The sequence below is a fragment of the Leptonychotes weddellii genome, chromosome 7, assembly GCF_054177405.1.
Source record: "Leptonychotes weddellii isolate Sample4059 chromosome 7, ASM5417740v2, whole genome shotgun sequence".
NCBI lineage: Eukaryota > Metazoa > Chordata > Mammalia > Carnivora > Phocidae > Leptonychotes > Leptonychotes weddellii.
The window spans coordinates 101447551-101470341 of NC_138375.1; the positions used below are offsets into that span (position 1 = coordinate 101447551).

At 37.3% G+C, this 22791-nt stretch overlaps 1 protein-coding gene across 2 annotated transcripts in view; it reads right to left on the reverse strand.

Annotated features, from left to right (window-relative positions):
• Positions 1 to 22791, reverse strand: part of RAB3C (RAB3C, member RAS oncogene family) — a 278157-nt gene that overhangs the window by 35562 nt on the left and 219804 nt on the right. For both annotated transcript variants that reach the window (XM_081826846.1, XM_081826845.1), the window contains exon 4: positions 17417 to 17541. In XM_081826846.1, the coding sequence (XP_081682972.1) occupies positions 17417 to 17541 (125 nt within the window). The remainder of the gene's footprint in view (positions 1 to 17416; positions 17542 to 22791) is intronic.

The window sequence follows — 22791 nt, forward strand, 5'->3', positions numbered from 1 at the left end:
TTTTTAATTTTTTTTTTTTTAAAGATTTTATTTATTTATTTGAGAGAGAGAGAATGAGAGACAGAGAACATGAGAGGGAGGAGGGTCAGAGGGAGAAGCAGACTCCCTGCCGAGCTGGGAGCCCGATGCAGGACTCGATCCCGGGACTCCAGGATCATGACCTGAGCCGAAGGCAGTCGTGTAAAGCCTACATTCTTAACCTCTTTACAAGCTTAATGCTCATCTTCATACATGGTGGCAGTGCGCCCACTCCAACCTTATAGAATGATAGTTGTCAACTTCCTAAAAATGTTCTTGGGGATTCTTATCCATTCTGAGTAACATGTTTTAATGTTTCCCAATCCTCAAAGTCAGGAAATTCTCCTCAAAGTCTAAATCTAGCTCTTTTGTATGGTAATGCAGCCCAATTGTCTTGTCCAGAATAGATACAAAAGCATGTGAAGCTTTACACAAAGTATTTTCCTCACATAATGATGGGTTCTGAAAGGTGTAATTAAGTCATCTCTTAATAAATCTCCTATCTGGAAAAGGAATCATATCTCCAACAGCCAGCAGCTGGTTTGTTCATTGAGTCCTCAAGGCAGAGGATGAGATTATGAATCTTCAATCTTTAAACTATTTTCTTAGAATGGCCATTTCTTTGTCAAATAAAGCCAATCCAGGTTATTGTCAATTAATTAAAGGCAAAAGAGACAGCACAAAGATATTGTATCTAGACTTATTATAGAAACCTTTTGTTCTGATGACTTTCCTGGATAAAAATCATGGTTTATTCTGTACCTGGTTGGGAAAGAGCTTCCTACAGGCACCAAATAGCGTGTATCTTGGAATCTGGCACTGAGACAAGAAAAAGTCACCCACTGAGAATCAATTACTAAGTAAGAACCACAAAAAGCATGAGATTACTCATCTGCACAAATAGTTCATTTCAACATAGGACTAACAAGTGACTTTCTGGTGAGAACATGTCATTTCCCAAAATTCTTTAAGGGACTACAATGGCTCCCAAATTTTTAACATGGAGGGCTGGATCTCTCTTAGCTGTGGTCTAATGAATTATAAAATTTCCAAGATGCAACCATCAAAAGAGAATGGAATTGGTCTGCATGGAGTCGGGAAAAAGGCAAGTCTGGGATGGAGAGTACTTACTGTCCAAAGTGATCAAAGGAGATGGGAGAATGCCTGTATCAAGCAGAGCGGGCATTCTGGTTTGCTTGCCTGTTCATCTCCACTGGGGTAAGGGAGCATTGTCTCTCCCAGTGCTATTCCCTTAGTGTCACAGGCCTGCCACATAATAAGCACTCAGTAGAATAAGGAATAAATGAGTGAACATTATTGGACTCCCTTTTCTTTGATCTAGGGCCACTGAGAAGCCTCATGAAATTGAATGCCTTTCCTAAGGGTATTTTTACTATTGGTAAAAGGATGCACTGATTACCTGACAGGAATATTATCAACTACATGACATTTACATTTCTTAGTACAAATAATAAAAGGCATTTTTAATTAGAAATCAGTCCCTTGTGAGTTTGGTTAGAGTGATTTGTTCCTCTACTATTCCCAGCTCTGATCATTTTGCCCTGAGAGAAAGGAAAGAACATTGGCAAGTGTGCAAAGCTGATGAACAGAACTGACCCTCTGCCAACCTCACCCCCGAACTGTGTATTTCACAATTCAGCATGAACAAACAATCCTCCTTAATTTTAGCTCTTTTAATTCTCAAAACTTAAATTCTATCCAAATGCTGCAGTTTGTATTTCTTATACTTGACTTTAATTTTATTGTTAAGTAACATGAATAATAGCATTTTTTGTTTATAAAAACCAAATAAAAAACAAAACCAGTTTATGCAGATCTCTATTACATGGAACTGTGTGTGTTTTTAAACATTTCACCTAATAGGTTTGCAAGTTCATGTGAATGAGAAAAGAGTCCAGCTTGAAGGATTCTAAGAAAAGGAGATGGGTCCTGGTTCTGAGCCACATTCAGGTAAGAAAAGTGAGAAATGGATTTTTGTTAGATGGGGCAGGAGACATGAAACTCGAGACTGTTATAGAGGAGAACTTTTGATCCGAAAATAGTAGGAAGCAGTGGGGGTTTGGTGGCTGTTAATCAAGAACATGTCTAGCATTTTGGCAGCTCTTGAAGGATCTGGACTCATGGGTAATGGGGATATCCCAGAGGGGGAAAAAATACTGACAGAGATCTGTAGGAGTAAGGAGTGTAAGAAAGATCACCTAAGTTAATGGGGTTGATTAAAGAGAGCAATGAGTAGAAGAGGGAATTGCCAAAGCCTGGAGGGTTCATGAACTAGGGAATTTGAGAAGGTGAGGTAGAGAGGAGGTATAGAAGAGAAGCAGCATAAGAACCCTGAGGTCAGTGAGAAACAGGAGTGTTTTACCCAAAGCTGCTTCATGGGTGGCCCATCATGGGTTGGAAGAACATCAAATTGATCACCCAAATGGAGTCATTTTTGAGACTGAAAGAGAGTGTTATTAATCCTCACACTGGGAAATGAACATAAATGGAGACTCTTCCAAGCAAACTGGCATGCATGGTAGCTTCATTTATAAGGAACAGCAGTTGCTGGGGAGTACAATGCACGTGCCAGCAAAGAGTGGATGTCCATAGGTGATGAAATAATGGGAGGTCAAAATTACTAGGAATGGGAGCGCTCCAATGAGACAAGGACCAGCAGAGGTAGATGTCCCTTCCTGTACCACCCCATGAGGATGACCACACGTAAACCAACCCAAACCCATTAAAATATACGCTGTTGGTTTATTATACCTCCTGGGCACACTTAGCTAAAAAGAATGTGAGCCAGTGGAAATAACAGTCAGATGGCAGTGCTTCTCTGCAGAGAGCTGTGTGCAGACAGGTACTTAAAGCCTCTAAATAGCATTGTTGGGGCTCCCTACTGCGTCTAAAAGTTGGCAATTCCCATTATTTCATAAACACTACACTTAAGATTTAAATAAATCTTTAAAGGCTGCTGAAGAAAAGAATCAAAACTTTTTGGAACAGGTGGTCTGAGTTTTAAAAATAGACTTCAGGGCAAGGCTCTCCTCCTCATTATAGTTTCTGTCTCCCTCAACCTGGCTTAATTACAGGATTATTTTCATAGGGACAGAGGGGTGAAGATTAAAAAATTGAAGGAATAAAGCATCATTATTTATTAAAGTGGAGTGGCTGGAGGCAACATTGCAGGTCTGAACCAAAAAAGAAAGCTTTAAAATGTCCAAGGAGGATCTACCACCAGGACTGCTCATACTTCTCTGGCATGGGTGCTCTAGCTAATAAGTGGCCCTTAGCAAGCTAAGTAGACACTGTTAGGTCAGAATGAAGCCCATGAACTGAAATTAGCTATAATGAACAATTCTGACATAGCCACGATGGCCAGATCTTAGGATTTGCTTTACTTTTTCATAGTGGTTTCTTATGTTATACAAAAATGCATTTAATGGAGACAACTCTTAACCTCCTCCCCCATTTAATTTCATAGAAAAGCGTGGCTGTTTGCATTTGAACAGTAATTTCCTGTTATCTGTAAAAGTATGGATTTCAGGATTCCAGTGCAAGACTAATTCTTTCTGCTTGCTCACTAGACTTGTCCCATTTACCCTATGGTTGGTTCTCCACCAAGTATCTCCATTCTGTCTCTTTCAAGGTTTCTCCCCTTCTGAAGGCTAAAATGCTGATTTTACTTTGAGGGCTTCAACTCATTACTCAAGCCAGACAGCTAAGATCATCTTTGACTTCCATACCCTCAGCCTCCAGGATCCAAATAGTCACCAAGTATTATTATTTCTATTGCCTAAATATTTAAAAAGCTCTCTTTGCATTTGTATCCCCACTTTCACAGTTTAGGTCTGTCCTTCTCAACCTTCAACACAATCAGGTGACACATAGGGAGGATCTAAATCAGGGGTTCTCTGCTGTATATCAGAGTCACCTTGAATAGCTAAGACACTCACGTTTGTACTCCAGCTTCAGACATTTTGACTTAAGGGACCAGTTTGTGCATGTGCTTCCTGTTTTCCCTCAACAATCCATTCTCTAACCAGGGGTCTCCAAACATTTTAAATAGTACATTTCTTACAGTTTTTTTAAAAAAGGGTTCAGAAAGAGTGATGTCAGCATCATTACATCAGCTTTGTCCCCTCTTATTTACTATGAATTGGACATTCATAACTAAATAAAAGTGTCTCTGACATTACACCCGGACACCCAGGAGATTTTTACCCACTCATGCATCAGATAGTAGATGGATGGGACCCGAACGGGGGCTGAGAATCCAAAGCATTTGGTGAATTTGCCCCACTCCACTTGCCACAATGGGGGTGGAGGGAGGAGTGAAACTGCAGAGTACAAAGCAGGACAGACACTCATTGGAGGTGAAGTCCAGCTGGGATTCTTTGAGAAGATAAACAAAATCACAAACCTTTAGCTAGACTAAGAAAAAAAAAAGGATAGAAGACTCATAACTTGAGAAATAAAAAATGAGACTTTACAACTGATACTACAGAGAGATTGTTAAGAGGCCATTATGAGCAATTATAGGACAGCAAATTACATAACCCAAAAGAAATGGATCAATTTCTAGAAACAAAACATATCAAGACTGAACCAGGAATAGAAAATCTGACCCAACTAATACTGTAATAAGGAGATTAAATAAGTAATTGATATCCCTGATGAATATAAATGTGAAAAATCTCAACAAAATAATAGCAAACTGAATTCAAGAACACATAAAAAGGATTATAAGCCATGACCAAGTGGGATTTATCCTTGGGAAGCAAGATGGTTCAACATAGGCAAATTAACAAATGTCATAGATAACGATAAGATGAAAGAAAAATGACATGACCATTTCAATAGATGCAGAAAAAGCATTTCATAAAATACAACATTCTTTCATGATAAAAAAACATTGGCAGCTTTGGTATACAAGAAACATAACATAATAAAGGCCATGTATGACAAATCCACAGCTAACATTATACTCAATGGAGGAAAAGTGAAAAGACAAGGATGCCCACTCTCACCATTCCTACTCATTATAGCTCTCAAAGTTCTACCTAGAACAATCAGACAACACAAAAAATTATAAGACATTCACATCAGGAAAGAAGAAGTAAAGCTGATGCCATTTGCAGAGAATGGGATTCTGTTTATAAAAAATCTCAAAGACTCACCCAAAAAACTGTTGGAAATAACAATTTCAGTAAAGTTGGAGGATACAAAATCAACATACATCATTTACATTTTTATACACTAATGATGAAACATCTGAAAAAGAAATATATAAAATCATCCTATTCACAATAGTGTGAAAAACAATAAAATTCTTAAGAATAAATTTAACTCAGAAAGTGAAAGGTCTGGAGAATACAAATGACAAGAGGTTGCTAAAAGAAATCAAAGCAGATACAAACAAATGGAAAGACATCCTGTGTTCATAGATTGAAAAAATTTATATTGTTAAAATGGCCATAGTACCCAAAGCTATCTATAAACTCAGTGCAATTCCCATCAAAATAACAAAAGCATTTTTCACAGAAAAAAATCTAAAATTTGTATGAAACTACAGAAGACCTTGAATAGCTACAGCTATACTCAGGAAAAAGAACAAAGCTTGGAGTTACCACACTTCTGGATTTCAAACTACAAGGCTACAGTAATAAAAACAGTATGGTACTGACACAAAAAGAGACACATAGACCAGTAGAACAGAATAAAGAGCGAAGAATAAATTCCTGGTTACATGATCAACTAATATTCAACAAGGTAGCCAAGAGCACCCAGTGGAGAAGGGATAGTCTCTTCAACAGATTTGGACTCCTATCTTAGACCATTCATAAAAATTAACTCAAAATAATCAAAAGTTTAAATATTATACTGCTACAATAAAACTTATAAAAGAAAACATAGAAGAAATGTCTTGACATTTGTCTAGGCAATGATTTTTTGGTTAGGACACCCAAAGCACAATTGACAAAAACAAGATTCAACAAATGGGACTACATCAAACTTAAAAGCTTTTGCACAGCAAAAGAAACAATTTAGAAAATGAAAAGGCACCCTACAGAAAGGAAGTATTTGCAAACCATCTATCAGATAAGGAGCTAATATCTAAAATATATAAAGAACTTGAACAACTCACAACAAAAAAAATCTGATTAAGAAATGGGCAAAAGAGGGGGCGCCTGGGTGGCTCAGATGGTTAAGCGTCTGCCTTCGGCTCAGGTCATGATCCCGGGGTCCTGGGATCGAGTCCCACATCGGGCTCCCGGCTCAGCGGGGAGCCTGCTTCTCCCTCTGACACTCTCCCCTCTCATGCTGTTTCTCTCTCGCTCGCTCTCTAAAAAATAAATAAATAAAATCTTAAAAAAAAAAAAAAGAAATGGGCAAAAGAACTAAATGGATATTTATCCAAAGAAGTCATTCAAATGGCCAGACGGTATATGAAAAGATTTCAACACCAGTTATAATGGCTATAATCAGGAAGACAAGAGATAACAAGTGCTGGCAAGGATGTGGAAAAAAGGAAACCCTCACACACTGTTGGAGGGAATGTAAACTGGTCCCACCAATGTGAAAAATATGAAGTTTCCTCAAAAATAATAGATCTGCCATACGATCCAGCAATTCTACTTCTGGGTATATACCCAAAGGAAATGAAAACAGAATTTTGAAGAAATATATGCATTCTCATGTTTATTACGGCATTGTTCACAACTGCCAAGATATGGAAAGAAACTGAGTGCCCATCAATGGATGAAAGGATATGGAAATTGTGGTACATATACACAATGGATATTATTCAGCTGTGAGAATGAAGGATATCCTGCCATTTGCAACAACATGGATGGGCACTGTGCACATTATACTAGGTGAGATAAGTCAGACAAATTTAAGTGCTGTATGCTACCACTTATATGTGGAAATCTAAAAAGCCAAGCTTGTAAAAACACAATAAAATGGTGGTTACCAGGGGATGGGGATCAGGGAACAGGAAAGATGTTGTTGAAGGGTACAATCTTACAACGGGTAGTAAATAAGCCCCAGAAATCTAATGCACAGCACAGCAAATATAGTAACAATATTGTACTATAATCATCAAAGTTGATAAGACACTAGAACTTCATTATTCCAAATATTAAAAAGATTATGTAAGGTGATAGAGGTGTTATCATTACAATGGCATTCATATTACAATATAATGTAATATAAATATATGAAATTAACTTGTACGCCTTAAATTTACACAATGTTATGTCAAATATATTTCAATAAAAAAAAGCAAAACAAAAATAAGAATTGACACTAATATACAAATATTTATAAATTATAATGTACTATTGGAGTGATACATTATAAAAGCCAATAACTAAAAAAATGTTTGAGTATTGATATACAAATAAATGTTAGTGTTAACATTTTCTTTCTGCACACCAGCTGATCTTAAATACCTTAATTTTATGAACTGCCAATGTAAATGTTCAAAAATGAAATGTGATCTTCATGTCACCCTACTGTTTAAAACATAGCACTGGTTCTGCAGCCCTAATAAGAGAAAGCCCAGTCTTCAGTTCTACAAGCTTTCCAGCCTTAGATCTCTCCAGATCAATTTCTTCTGCCTAGAAGGACAATCATCTGTTTGTCCACCTAATGCATCCTATTTATACTTCAAGACTTGGTTCAAACATCATCTCCTCAATGGCACCATTCCCGGAGTCTTCAGAGAGGGGATATTTATCTTACAAGCTCTTTTAACACTGAGTCCACATCCCTATCATGGTAATATATATGGTCTTTTTTTATTTTATTTTTTTAATTTTTTTATTTTTTTAAAGATTTTATTTATTTATTCATGAGAGACAGAGAGAGAGAGAGAGAGAGGCAGAGGGAGAAGCAGGCTCCCAAGGAGCAGAGAGCCCAATGCGGGACTCGATCCCAGGACCCTGGGATCATGACCTGAGCCGAAGGCAGACGCTTAACCATCTGAGCCACCCAGGTGCCCTATATGGTCTTTTTTTAAAAGCCTTTGTTTAAGTGTCCCTCACTAGACTAGAATCTACTTGGGCGGGGGGTGGTGGTGGCAGGAGGTTGGTCATACTGTTGCTTTGCTCACAGGGCCTGGCCAAAAGTGGTGTTCAATAATACTGAACGACTAAATGAGTGAATTAATAAAACACTGTAATGAATTCCCAAACTACTCAGAAAAACATTTATCTCCAGTCCCCCCAAAGAAATAAATTCTTAAGGTGACCCCATTGCAGTTTAGGATGAGAATCTATGGCACATTTATTTTAACTCAATGACTCATTATACAATTCTAAGCAGACTTCACTAAATTCTCACTGGACCCACTAATTATATACTGTTCTGTAACCTCATACTACTCTTCTGACCACCAAAAGTCTTATTAAAAATGTTGTAACTATTGGCCACAGGGGACCAGACTAGGGTAGTACATAAGGTATGAGTAGGTGGTCAGTAGGAAGCCAACTTTGTGGACCAGGTTCCTGAGGCAGAGCAGCATGGAAATACAGTTGGGTTTTGGTTCAAGATGGTGACATAGAATACTAAACTCACCTTCCATAGACACAACGAATTTGCAACTATATACGGAAGAATCCTCTGGGAAAAAAATCTAAAATGTGGCTGAGCAACTCCTACCCATTGGGTGAACAAAAGAATGGCCACATCAAAGCAGGTAGGAGAGGCTGGGACACCATCTTGCTATAAACTTCATTCCTGGCTTAATTATCTACAATGAGTAAGGAACTCAAAACCCAAAGCTTCTGGTTGAGGACCAAAGGGTTTAAACCCCACATAGCATATTCATATTTTATGATCTGCACCTGAAGGTCAAGTCCCCCAAAACATCTAGCTTTGAAAATGAATGGGGCTTGTATCCATGACACCCACAACATTGTAGTAAACAGAAAAAGCTCTTAAAGGGCTTGCACACAGACTTAAACTCCCAGGGCCTAATGTAGAGACAGCCAATTGAAAGACACCCAGACTTCATGTAAAAGAGGCTCATTTGTTAAACTTGAAGGATCAGCCTGAGGGGCATTCATCTAATTTAACACACATCTAGGGGCCTTTTCCAAAGAAGACATGTGGATGGCCAACAGATACATGAAAAGATGCATATCACTGATCATCAAGGAAATGCAAATCAAAACCACCCTGGGATATCACTTTATAGCCATCAGAACAGCTAGTATCAAAAAGGACAAGAAATAAGTGTTGGCTAGGATGCGGAGAAAAGGGAACCTTAGTGCGCTGTTGGTGGGAATGTAAATTGGTGGGGACCCTATTGAAAGAATAATGAAGTTTCTCAACAAACTAAAAATAGAAGTACTGCATGATCCATAATTCCATTTCTGGGTATTTATCCAAAGAAAACAAAAACACTAATTTGAAAAGATATATGCACCCACGTGTTTATTGCAGCATTATTTATAGTAGCCAAGATATGAAAGCAACCCAAGTGTCTACTGATAGATGAATGGGTAAGGAAGATGTAGTATATATACACCACAAAATATCATCAGCCATAAAAAATATGAAATCCTGCCATTTATGACAATATGGTTGGACCTAGAGGATATTATGTTAAGTGAAGTCGGAGAAAGACATGATTTCATTTTTATGTGGAACATAAAAAATAAGCAACAACAACAAAATAGAAACAGACTCATATATACAGAGAACAAATTGGTGGTTGTCAGAGCAAGGGGCATGGGAAGAGACGAAATAGGTGAAGGGGATTAAAAAGTACCAACTTTCAGTTATAAAATAAATTAGTGATGGAATGAAAAATACAGCATAGGGAATATTCTCAATAATATTCTAATAACTTCATATGCTGACAGACAGTAACTATACTTACCATGGTGAGCATTTTGTAGTGTATGTATTTGTGGAGTCACTATGTTGTATACCTGAAACTAATGTAATATTACATGCCAACTATACTTCAATTAAAAAAATTTAAAAAACAATGAAGCACATAGATACAGAGAACAGATTGATGGTTACCAAAGGCCGGGAGTGAGGGGTGGACAAAATGGTGAAGGGGGACAAAATATATAAACTGTCAGTAATAAAATAAATCAGTCATGGAAATATAATGTATAGCATAATGACTTTTGATAATGATATTGTATTTTTATTTAAAAGTTGCTTTGAGAGTGGATCTTAAAAGTTCTCATCACGAGAAAAGAATTTTTCTATGTAGGGTAACAGAGGTTAACTAAAATTTTTGTGGTGATTGTTCTGCAATATATACAAATATCGAATCATTATGTTGTACTCCTGAAACTAATATGATGTTATATGTCAATTATTACTGCAACAAAAGTAATTTAAAAAAATATTTTGGGTCCCGTTCTCGAGATTCCAATTAATTGGCCTGGATATGGCTTGACCACTGCAATTTTTTTCAAAACACCTACTCTAGATCCAATCTTCCTTCTAGATTTATTTCCCTCTCCTTGCTTTGGTCTTGCCTGATTTGAATTTTCTGAGAAAAATGGAAGACCCTATCAGTGTTCTGAGGCCCATCTGTGACTTCTGAGTTCGTTCACCTCAGTTATTCCTGGTCTCAGAGCACTCAGAGCTCCCTCAGTGCAACAATCAAGACAATAGCACACTCTGTAATGCATTGATTTTTCATTATTTAGAAGAGAACTTAAATGGTTTTGATTACAGAGTCTGTACGTTGGTATTTTATTAAAAGATTTATTTATTTTAGAAGAGAAAGAGCGAGAGAGTGGGGCAGAGGAGGGGCAGAGGGAAACTCAGGCACACCACGCTGAGCATGGAGCCCTGTGGGCTCTATCTCTCATGACCCTGAGATAATTGACCTCAGCCGAAACCAAGAGTAGGACACTTAACTGATTGTGCCACCCAGGAATCCCTGTAAATTGGTGTTCTAAAGGTACTAAGAAATTGCTGTATGCTTTAGTGCTGTCTCAGTGTCAGTTTTAAGGCTTATAGAGTAAGGCATTAAGAATTTCCAGAGGTTAGAAAGCACAGAATGGCTAAAGAATTTTCCAGTTTTAATAAACTAAGAAACTAATGTTGGAAGAGACTCCAGAAAGATGGACATTTGTTGAAAGGAGAAATTATGTATTTGGGTGAGATTGCATTTAAGAGAATTTATCCTTAACAAGGATGTAGTCACTTTATGGCATCATCCACTAGAAGTCTGTAGATCACTGGAAGACTGTGGCATCCAAGAACAGAGTTTAAATAGGCTTATTATTATTTGGGACCCAATTCCCTCCTGAACTGTAAAATAGAAAACTAAATTCATTTAAGACCTATTCTGTACCTCAAGGTTGTACTAAGGATACAATGACTCATGAGTGAACTTAGAGGTCAGGGAAGGTATGATGCTACTATTATAATTACCTTCAATAAAAAACATATGAAGAGAATCTAGCTGCTTAAGGTCAGACCACGTGGATCCAAAAGTTCATGGTTCCCATGGCAACATGATTTCTTATTACAATTACTGCCATGCTTTCTCTTCCCTGGGCCGGCAGTGAAAGACAAGGGTGGTTGCCCCTAAAAGATTCATAGGAGCAGAGCAGATTAGAGGATCCCAGAATCAGAATTCTCAAGTTAGGCAACCCTGGGTTTGTGCAGACTCAGCAGGAATCCAAAGCATTGCCAAGAAAATCCAAGGAGGAAGACTTCTCTGGATGAGTTATAATGATGGTCCCTTCACCTCAGTTAACGTGTCTCCACCAGTGATATCAAGGCATATGAGGCAGTATGGTCAATGTGCCTAAATTCTTATCCTTGTTGTGACAGAAATGTTCACAGGGAGTCCAAACTCTTTTAGCCATGATGGATCTACCTTCCTTGAGTTATCTAGATCTTTTAGGAAATAATTATATATCCTGCCTACATCCAGTCAGTTCCTTCAGTATAGTCTTTGTGATGTGAAGGAGTATCCTTTTCCATTTATTTGTCTTTAATTTACCTCTTTCTACTTCAACAGATTATTCCCTTGAAGGGATTGGTTAAGCCAGTCTTTATCAGATGAGTATGCTTCAGAGTACAGACAGAATGTATTTTGTCAGTCTTCATATTCCTAAAACAGAAGCAACTATCCACTCATACAACTCTGTGCCCCTCCAAAACAAATTGCACTCGTTTTGATGGTTTCCAGCTGTTTAATTTATATATTCATGATATTTGATATTTCTGATATACAGACCACATGTTAAGCTTCACAACAGAAAAGATACATATTTTATGACTCCCTAATGTCACTGTGGGTGTTTAATAAGTATTTGTCAGATGGATAATCAAAACAAAACAAGTCATTACAATGGCGAAATGAGAGGCAAATTTTACGGATTGGAAAAGTGGCCAAGTGTTAACATATTTTATAGTTGTCAGAAATCCTCATGGGGTCTCTGTGGAGACCTGGACAAGGGGAAAGATGGGTGTGGAATTTAGTAATACATGCACATAATATCATGACAGTTGTTTGAAGACTAAAAGAGAGTATCTATTATTTGAGTTAGGAAGAAATATTAATGCAAATTAGGAACATTTCAAAACTGAATCCTTACAAACTGTTTATAAAAAAATTAATCACGTCAATTTTTTTATCTGCAGTCTTTGTTTCTCTGACTACATTTTTGGCAAATTTCAGAATTTCTGCCCTTTCAGAGCTTATAAAAATAGTTCAAATATCCTTTCATCTATAATTTCAAGGCAATACAAATCCCTTCCCCTCCATAAATTTATTTGTTCTTATTTCTACTTGAGTGACTTCTATTTTAGGAAAACTATAATTATTTCTATTTTTTTCTCATTTAATATTAAACAGTTTTAACTTTTAAAGTTTGTTATAATATTATACATTTTCTAGATTATTACCATATTATAAATTTGTTGCTTAGATAAAATACAAATCTAAAACATTCCTATATATTGTTACAGGTATATACACCTGTGGTAAATGTTAAAAACATGCATTGAAAGAATAGTATTACCTATAGGATAATGTTCAGCTCCGGGGACAATTCTCTACCTTTCCAAATACTTGCCACCATCTAAGCCAGCATTCTAAAATTAGTGTTGTGTAAAGTCAGAGTGTTTCTTGAAAATGTAGATTCCCGGGCTTCAACTTCAGAAACTCTATTGCAACAGGACTGTGTTGGGTTGACAATTGTGCACTTGAGCAAGAACCTCAGATTTAGCTGCAGATGATTAAAGAACCACCCTACAACACACATACAGAAAACGCACAGCTATGGGGGCCGGGGAGGGGATAGAGGAGCCTGCAGCTCCAGGGAGAGGGCAGGACTAGAACAAGATTTGGTTGTCACTGTTGGTGGGAGTGCAAACTGGTACAGCCACTGTGGAAAAAGTGTGGAGGTCCCCCAAAAAGTTAAATTGGAACTACCCTACCAATCAGTAATTGTACTACTGGGTGTTCACCCAAAAAAAATACAAAAACACCAAATCAAAGGGGTATGTGCACCCTTACATTTATAGCAGTATTTACAATAGCCAAATTATGGAAGCGTCCACTGATAAATGAATGGATAAAGAAGATGTGGTGTGTATGTATGTATACGTATGTATATATGTACATACAGTGGAATATTATTCAGCCATAAAAAGAATGAAATCTTGTCATTGCAATGACATGGATGGAGCTAGACAGTATAAATGCTAAGTGAAATAAGTCTGTCAGAGAATGATAAATACTATTGACTTCACTCTTTTGTGGAATTTAAGAAACAAAACAAATGAGCAAAGGAAAAGAGAGATAAGCCAAGTCTTAACTATAGAGAACAAACTGATGGTTACCAGAGGGAAGGTGGGGTAGGGGGTGGAGGAAGGATGATACAGGTGATGGGACTAAGGAATGCACTTGCCGTGGTGAACCTGGGTGATGCATATAAGTGTTGAATTACTACACTGTGTACCTAAAACTAATATAACACTGTAGGTTAATTATACTGGAATTAAAATTAAAAAAATGATTGGGTTGTCATGGTCTGTGGCAGCAGTTCTAAGCATGGAAGTGGATGGGAGAAAATGAAGAGTGGTGGGCCCAGTGAAGAAAGCCAAAGAGCAAGAAGCAGAAAAAGGAGGGATTTTCCAAGCAAACAGAAGGTATGGCTGGAGAGGGAGGAGGAAAACAGAGGGCATCATAGGGTGGAAGCCAAAAGGCCAAGTTCTATAAGGGCATAACCAAAGGGCCAAATAGAACAGAGAATGAGGAAAGGGAAATGCTCATTGTCTGGAGAGTCTATCTCAGGTACTCTATTTGTTCCTGGAAGGTAGGGGATGGTATTATCAGCAGCTGACACATCGTAAACACTCAGTAAGTGCTTGGTGAACTAAAGTGGGCCGACAAGGGCGACTGCCATACAAGGATTTCAAAGAGCTCAGCTACAACTCAGTTCCTTCAAGTACCCTCACTAGGATTAGCCAATGTTTTATGGATGTAACTATCCACAATGGAGAATTAATTGTAACCAGACTGATAGAACAGTTATTTTCAACCATTTACTGAAATGTGGACATGATGTTTATAAAGAGTGCCCAACCTCTGTGTCTATGTAAGGGAATTCTGGACAATGGAGTTATACTAGTAATTAAAAAAAAAACAACAAAGATCTTTAAAATCTTTACATTGATGTTGTGAGAGTAGGTTATTTCCATACAAATGATCTGTCATGATCATTTGTAGAAGTGTGTTCAGTCACGAGAAGAACAAACCACATTAAAGGAAGTAAATGACTCTCCAAGAATGCACAAGTGTTGGTTGCTATGACAACTGCTGGGTTATATTACATAGAGAACAAAAAAAAAAAAAAAAAAAAAAAAAGAGAAGAAAATCAATTAGAAACCATTGGAAGAACTTGCACCGGAACATAAAACATTTCTGTCTCACAATTTCCGGAACTTTCCTAGAGCTATGCATTGCATGAACAGGGTTCATGTTGATGCCAGTCAGAGGCTTAGTTCTAAGAAAGGTCACCTTCTGGATGCATTCCCATCATTCTAATGTTTCTTCCATAACCTGCTCTTCTGAACACCCAAGTAATTTATTAAACTAGTGAAGAATTCATGCAGTTACTGGTCTCTTTTCTGCTGGTGACATTAAACAGTGTTTGCCTTCAATCCGTTTTTGTTTGAACCAAACAATTTTCACATTTATACAGAGAGAGACGATTTCGATCTGTGGAGCAATTCCCCCACTACCCCCAATGTGGCATATGTCTGACTTGGACATACAGCCACCATGCCAACCCTCTCCTAGGTTTCTTTTCTCTTTGCGGATCTACTATTCTCCAATCCTAAAGTCTTGACCTGCTAAGAGGATTAAGGAGAGTTGCCAAGTTTTTCAGAATTTTCAATAAAAACGTTGTTAAAGTGATAGAATGGGATAGCCCCTATGAACGAAATGCTAATGGTTCAAGAGCAACCACAGAGACCAGACATCAGCTATGTGACTTTCTCATGGGCAGCTCCACAAAAGTTTGGTGGAAGCATTCTTGTGGTTATTGGGTGACAGCCCTTAGTCTAATGAGTACACTGATCTCACGAAGAAATGTTCAAGCTCTCAGAATGGACTGTGCATAGTTCTTTTAGGAGATTACCACATGATAGAGTGACCCAATTGGGACCCATTGAGAGGGTCTCTGCTTCTCCAATATGTGCTGCCCGGTACCAGCAGATTGATCTCAAAGCAGCCCTTCATAACAGTGCTTTTCAAAGTGTAGGTTGAGGCCCATCACTAGGCCCTAAGATCAATAGTGGGTGAGAACACTATTAAAAGACAGAGGGAGAAAGAGAATTGAATAGAAAAATATCAGAATGAATCTCATCTAGTAAGGGTAAATATACTTTGTGAAACTTCTATTTCTTTCTCTCTCTGTACATATGTATGCACTGGGTTGCTAGATTGAACATATTTCTTACTGTACGTAGTAGCCAAAAAGGCTGGAGAGCCAGACTCTGCCCTGCTAAGAATACCTCGATGTTCTCTGTTGTGTAAGGAGGAAGGAGAGGGGAGGGGGAGGGGAGGAAGAGGAGCAGGAATAAAAAGAAAAGAATTCCACCTCTTTTGCTCTAGGGCTTCAATTTTTCCCCAAATCTGCTCTCTACTTCAGTAATATTACACTAGGTTCCAACTTTTCTACTCACTCTCCTCTCAATGTCCTTGCACCACTGTGCCCTTTAATCATAAAGCTTCCTCTCCTCTCTGCGGTTTTCAAATTCTGTTCTCCTTTAGGGTCCATTCAGGCCTTATCTTGGCATTTAACCCATATGATCTCTATGTCCTCTCATCACTCACCTCTTTCTAGCTGTTCTGCTCAATTCCACACATTTTCTCTCCAGGTGTCCCGTCTTCTTTGAGCTTTACCTGCTTCCTGTCCCACTGTGCTCTCACACCTCTTGGTACCTCTCTTCCAGTCTGCCTCCTTCCCTCTGTTGCTTTCCTCTTGGCATCTACCTCCGAGCTAATTATCCTGTTTTTGTTGTCTGCTTGTTTCTGCTTTTTTCTGTGGATTTCTAGATTTCTCACTTGACTTAAAGCAACTTGAGCCCAGGGACAGTGAATCATACATTTTTGTACGCCCCGTGATATCTGGCACAGTACTAGGCATATCATAGGTGCTCAGTGTAAATGCCTTGAACTAATAAATCAATCATGATTCCCTCCTGTGCACCAAAACTCTACGCTACTTGCTCCAGTACTTTTCTCTCAAGATACAGTGTTTTGTGTTTAAAAGGGCTTTGTGACTTCTAAAGCTAATACCTATTTTTTTTTATCTCGGTTGGTTTTATCTACAAAAACTTGGTAAAGGAGGCATGGGTCATGATACTCATTCTTGAGAGATGAAGAGACTGAGTCTCAAAGACATTTTTAACAGCAGCAAGGCTGTCAGTGATGTCCCCAGAATCAGGATCTATAATGTGACCTATTCTGTGCTACTAAACTTTTCCAGTAGAAACCTGACAACAACAATCACACATGATAATAAAATGCTCACTCAATGCAAACAAAATGTTGTATATGGAGGAAAAAAATAAAGGAACTAAAAAATAGCAGGCAAGGCTTAGCCTGTGTTTCTCAGGAAATGAGAATTTGAATACCTTGTACTAGATTAACATTCTGGTTATTTTGCTTTTGTAATTATGCTTGGATTCTGATAGTGTGACAGAAAGTGAGAGGAAATCCATTTACTACTTACCAAGGATACATTGGCTTCTACTGTGAGGATACGTTGGCTTCTACTGCAAGGTTGAAAGTCTTTTCATTAAGCCCATCCTAGCAATTAGCTGTGACTCTGTGCAGTGTTACAAATAATGACCAAGCTCTGTTTTTTGTTAACTTATCACTTACCAAGCTGTTCTCCTAAATGTTGGCCTCTCTCTGTTGAGATGACCCGCTCGTCTTCCATGTCACATTTGTTCCCAACCAGGATAACCTGGGCGTTATCCCAAGAGTATGTTTTGATTTGAGTTGACCTAGAAGAAAACAATAGGCAAAAAATGATCAGAGGAGAACACAACATAAAATGGAGAAGGAGTATGACCCACAGATGATGATAATAGCAAAAAGTGAAGCCCAAATGCCTGAAGTTTAGAATTAGTCCAGTGCAATCTCACCCTTCAGATACTCAGAGACTATTTGTACTGAGAATTTTTTTTATTTGGTGATATTAATATGACTACTGTTTTTTTCCTTTCTCCCTTTTATACCTTACATAGTACCTTTATAGCTGGAATGGCCAACCATCCTGATTTGCTCATGACATTCCCAGTTTTTGCAATAAAAATCCCATGTTCCTAGAAACTCCTCAGATTTAGGAAACCCAGTTGTTCACTTTACAGCCCACCACAAAAAAAGCATCATTTTCCCTTGTTACAATAACAACTTAAAGAGCTAGGGCAATTAGGGCCTAAGAGATATGGGGATAATGTTAATATTTAAGAATCAATCATAAAAACTAATATACTCATGCCTTATATTAAGAGAAAAATGCCAGGTTCATATCAAAATTACAATATAATGGGCTGGGGGCTTAAGTTACTGTCAGCAGGATATCTAGAATTCCAGATAACCTTCTAGTATGGATCATGATGCACACAGTCAACTTCTGATTTTGAAATTGAGATAGAATTTTTATGGTTCATATTTATAGGTATAATCCTCAATACTTTATATAGGTTACATTAATTTAATGCTCAGAATCAGAGGAGTATTATTTATTATCCCCATTTTACCATTGACAAAAATGAAGCATAAAGAGGTTAAATAATCATCCCAAGAACAGCCCACTAGTAGAGTGGCAGATTAGGAAATTAAACCCAGGTAGTATAGCTCTCAAGCCTATGCTCTTACTACTTATTATAAGTTTGAGAAGTGAAATTCTTGTGCATTTGTTGTCATTTTAGACAAAAAGCTGAAAGGAGGCCATGATCTTTAATCCACCCTCTATATTGGTCATGTTTTTATTTGAGAACAACAATCTAGGATAGGTGGGAAAGATATACCACTCAATGGGTGGTCAAGAGCAGGATATGAAATGTTGAAAAACCAGATGAAAGTTAAAGAAAGGGATTTGTAAAATGTCAAAAAGAGAAGCTTAGAAATGTTTCTACTAGCAAGTGTTAAGTCTTTCAAGATTATTAAATAGAAAATAGTGACACTCTGCTCTCAGCTTCAAGAGAGAATAAAAGCCAATAGCTTTAAACTGTAGCAGGAGATCTTTCAGTCAGATGTGATCACTGTCTCTTCCTTTTGAGAAGAAAGGATAGAGCTACGAGGCAGATAGTGTTTTATTTCAGAGCATTCCCCTGAACCAAGTTCAAGTTTTCAAATGAGACTAAAATAGCTGGAGAAATATACTCTATGTCCCATGTGAACATCTCCGAGGCATGGTATATTTTATCAGAAAAATCTGGAGACACGATCTTTCTAATTCTGATACCTAAGTTAATAATATATTCCTCTAGCAACAGGAGAGTCAGCATGTATCATAAATTGGGAAAATAAAAGCAAACACTGAAAACTCTAATTTTCTCTCACCTCATCTTATGTGTGTGGTCTATGAAAAAATGATACATTCATAGTGAAATTAAGCTGTAAAATGCATGCTACACATGAATACACCTTAAATCTCAAGTGCTAGCATAGTTTTAAAAAGAAATTCCAAAGGTTCTTTCAAAGGAACTCAAATCTAATTGGATTTCTTCATGAAATTTTTAAATTATCCCTCTGCTCCTATAGGTCTTATTAACCAAGGTCTGGCCTGTGCCTGGAAAGGCTCTAGGCAGAGAGCCCTTATGTTAACAGACCAAGCTACCCCGGTACACAGTTAGAAATCAAATCACCAGAAAGAGGTTATTGAGAGGGTAGTCACAGGAGAGTGTTGTTATGTAAGGAAGGGGTTGAGGCTACGATACAAAGGACATGGCTTTCTGAGTTTACAGAGGACAAATGCTTACTTGAAGCAATTTAGCACTCTTTGGAGCTAGGCAAACTCATCCTCTGCAATGCTGTTTGTATAAACTTAACCAGGGTATACCTTTGTGAAGGTGAAGAAGGAACAACTTGGCCAGCTTATTTGTACTCTTAAGCCAAGTTGATGGAATGCTTGCTTTTACCATTCAACACGTACAAGTATCTCATTTCTGATCTATTTTTTTAAAGATTTATTTTGGGGGGGAGGGGCAGAGAGAGACAAATTTCAAGCAGACTCCCCAGTCAGCTTGGAGCTTGGTGTAGGGCTCGATCCCATGACCCCAAACAATGACCTGAGAAGAAACCGAGAGTCAGATGTTCAACCAACTGAGCCACCCAGGTACCCTTCATTTCTGCTGATTTAATAACCCATGGGGTCTTAGGCTACTGTGATGAGTTACACATTTATGCATATACAACATTCCCCATTTCCTAACAATTTGTAAAAATATATAAATATATAGCCATGATTGTATCAAAACCATTCCCCTTCCATTTGTTTTTAAGAAATATTTTAATGTGACCTCTTCGATGTCCTAAATTGCCAAGGAAATGTTATTTTTTTACTATTACTAGGGAATTATTAAAAACCTTTACCTTGAAAGCTTAAATAGCTAATGGAGACCATTTTCTTTTTTCAACTGATTAAAATTATGGTCTAGGGCATTTGTGCTGAGGTGAACAGAAGACTAATTTGCCATCAAATTTGGTTAATCTCATTTTTGGAATCAGGGGTGCAAATGCCCAGTGTTTGGCTTTGGTTTTACTACCGCAGACTTGTCAATGATGTCTACCACCAACAGAGTAGCTTTAGGCAAAGTCCAATCACCAGCTAGATGGATCAGAATCATGCTGGTTGATTTATGAATTACTACATATCATAGAGTCCAAGATGCTATGAATGAGATGAAAATTATTTTATGAATAGTCAAAAACAAAAATAAACAGCAATGAAACTATTACACAATGCTTTCACATTAGTCCTACTAGCCACACTGATCAGTCATGTCAGCTTTTTATTGTTTTGAAACTTCGTTCATGTATTCTGAGGGGTTTAGCAATTTTTCCTATCAGAAAACAGTACATAAACATCATTCTATGACTATCTCAGTAATAAAAGTTAATACATCTAACTGCTTGTGAGTATCTTTCCTTCTTAAATCCTGTAGATTGTTGCTTTGCAAGAAAATATGAAATGATGGTTATTATTCCAACAAGAGCATTCACGTTAAATTTATAACCCTTCCTGCTACTCAAATGACCCAGATTTGTGCTTATATCATCTAGACATAATATGAATTGAGGTCAGAAAAAAGTTGGGTTGTTAATCCAATTCTCGTATCCTCCAACTCAGAATCTTAGCAATTTATTTAGCCAGTTAAAAAGAAAGCTCTAATACTAAGTAATTATGGGGAGGTCATTCTGCATTCTTAGCTTCTGTATCTTCATCTGTAAAATGAGGCTACCACATTTTGTACCGACTCTCTGGGCTGTTGCAGGACACAGGTGGTTTTAGGTGGGGTAGGGTCATACTCTATGTTTAAAGTTGTAAACAACTCTTTACAAACATAACACATTATTAGTCCCATTTTAGGCAATCAGCTGTTCCTTTTCCCAAATCCAGTTCAACTCATCCTTTCTAATTCCTATATTCTAAATAATAACTGGAAGTTTTTTCATTAAAGAATATCAAATTTTGTCTCCAGTTCCTATCTTGAGGTTGAGGTCCTACACGGGCAAATTTCTAACTGGAACAGAATGGACTACTCTGGTATGTCTGTTAGGGATAGGACACATGTTTGTGAAATAAATCCTCCTTAATGTGGAATTTCTACATATTTACCTTCTTGGTCATTTGCTATATTTTGTAAATTTTTTTTTTTAATTTGGGGAACAGGTTTTTAATCACCTCATTAGGGACTGTCTTACTTCTTTGCTGGTTAGAGACACACTTAAAGAAAGTGGCTGTCATGAAATAATATACATGTGAAAAGATTATTTCTGAATCACTGCTAGAGATCCTTTGGGATTTACAGTTAATCTCAACAAGATTAATGGAATCAGAAGCAATATGTTGGTCACCATGGTTACTCTATAAATGGTAATTAACTCAGACCTTACCAGTATCAAATCATAGTTATTTAAAAATCTGTTATTAGCTAAAAAACAAAAACAAAAAACCACAACCAACATATATTTATATTTTTACGTTCTCCATAAATATATAGAGAGAAGGTTTTTGTTTTCTGTTTTTGTTTTATATTATGAGGCAGGAGAAGATGAAGAGTTTTTCATATTTTATGTGTACATGACTGAACTCTGCACAGAATCATTTGATTGGAGAGCTATAAACAAAACAATCAAATTCCTACATCATTACTCCTTCTTCCCTGTTTTGGGTATATAAGTAATTTCCTATGAGTTCAACCTGCTCTCACAGAGATTAGACTTTAGCTAGTCACAGTGTTCTGGAAAACAGTCTATAAAATATGTATCAGTGACCCCAAAAAGCAATTGTCTCCCAGGGTCTGATTTGGGCTATATGTGGGAAGAATGGGGTATCAGAGAGGTTAAGACTTGCTCTTCCTCACCCAGTGAAGCTTGAGCAGATCTTAACAGCAGTCCCACTCTTAACTCTGGAAGTTCCTATGTCTCCACGGGCATCCATTTCCCTTATTCTCTTCAAAGTTTAGGAGTTACATAGCTCTACAGCTTCTCAGCCAACTTCCAAGCCTGCTACTGCTCATCACACGGGGATGCCTTTCTGTTACTTTCTCACTACTTTAATCATTTATTTATTCAATTCTTCTCAACCCTTGGAGAGTTTTAAAAATTATTCCAAAGGAGAACAATTAAATCATAACCCCTAGGGACTTCATCATAGGAATAAAAAAAATCTCTCCAGGTAATTTGTATGTAGAACTGAGGCTCAACATTACTGGGATAACTCTCTCCCTAGCCCTTTCCTTTTTAGGTTTTAAATAATCTATTTCAAATAAATAAATAAACAAACAAATAAATAATCTGTTTCCTTATTTCTCATCTAACACCCAAAGTATTTGCAAGTAGTTTACAAAGATACATATGAAATAAACTTTAAAATGAGACAGTAATGATAAGGAAAGAGAAACGTGACATAATAAAATATAATGATTTATATATGCTATAAAGGCTAATAGATGGTTTTAGAAAGTTGAGGGACTAGGCTTTTTCTATGGTACATAACTCATTTATTAAAGGAATTAAAAAAA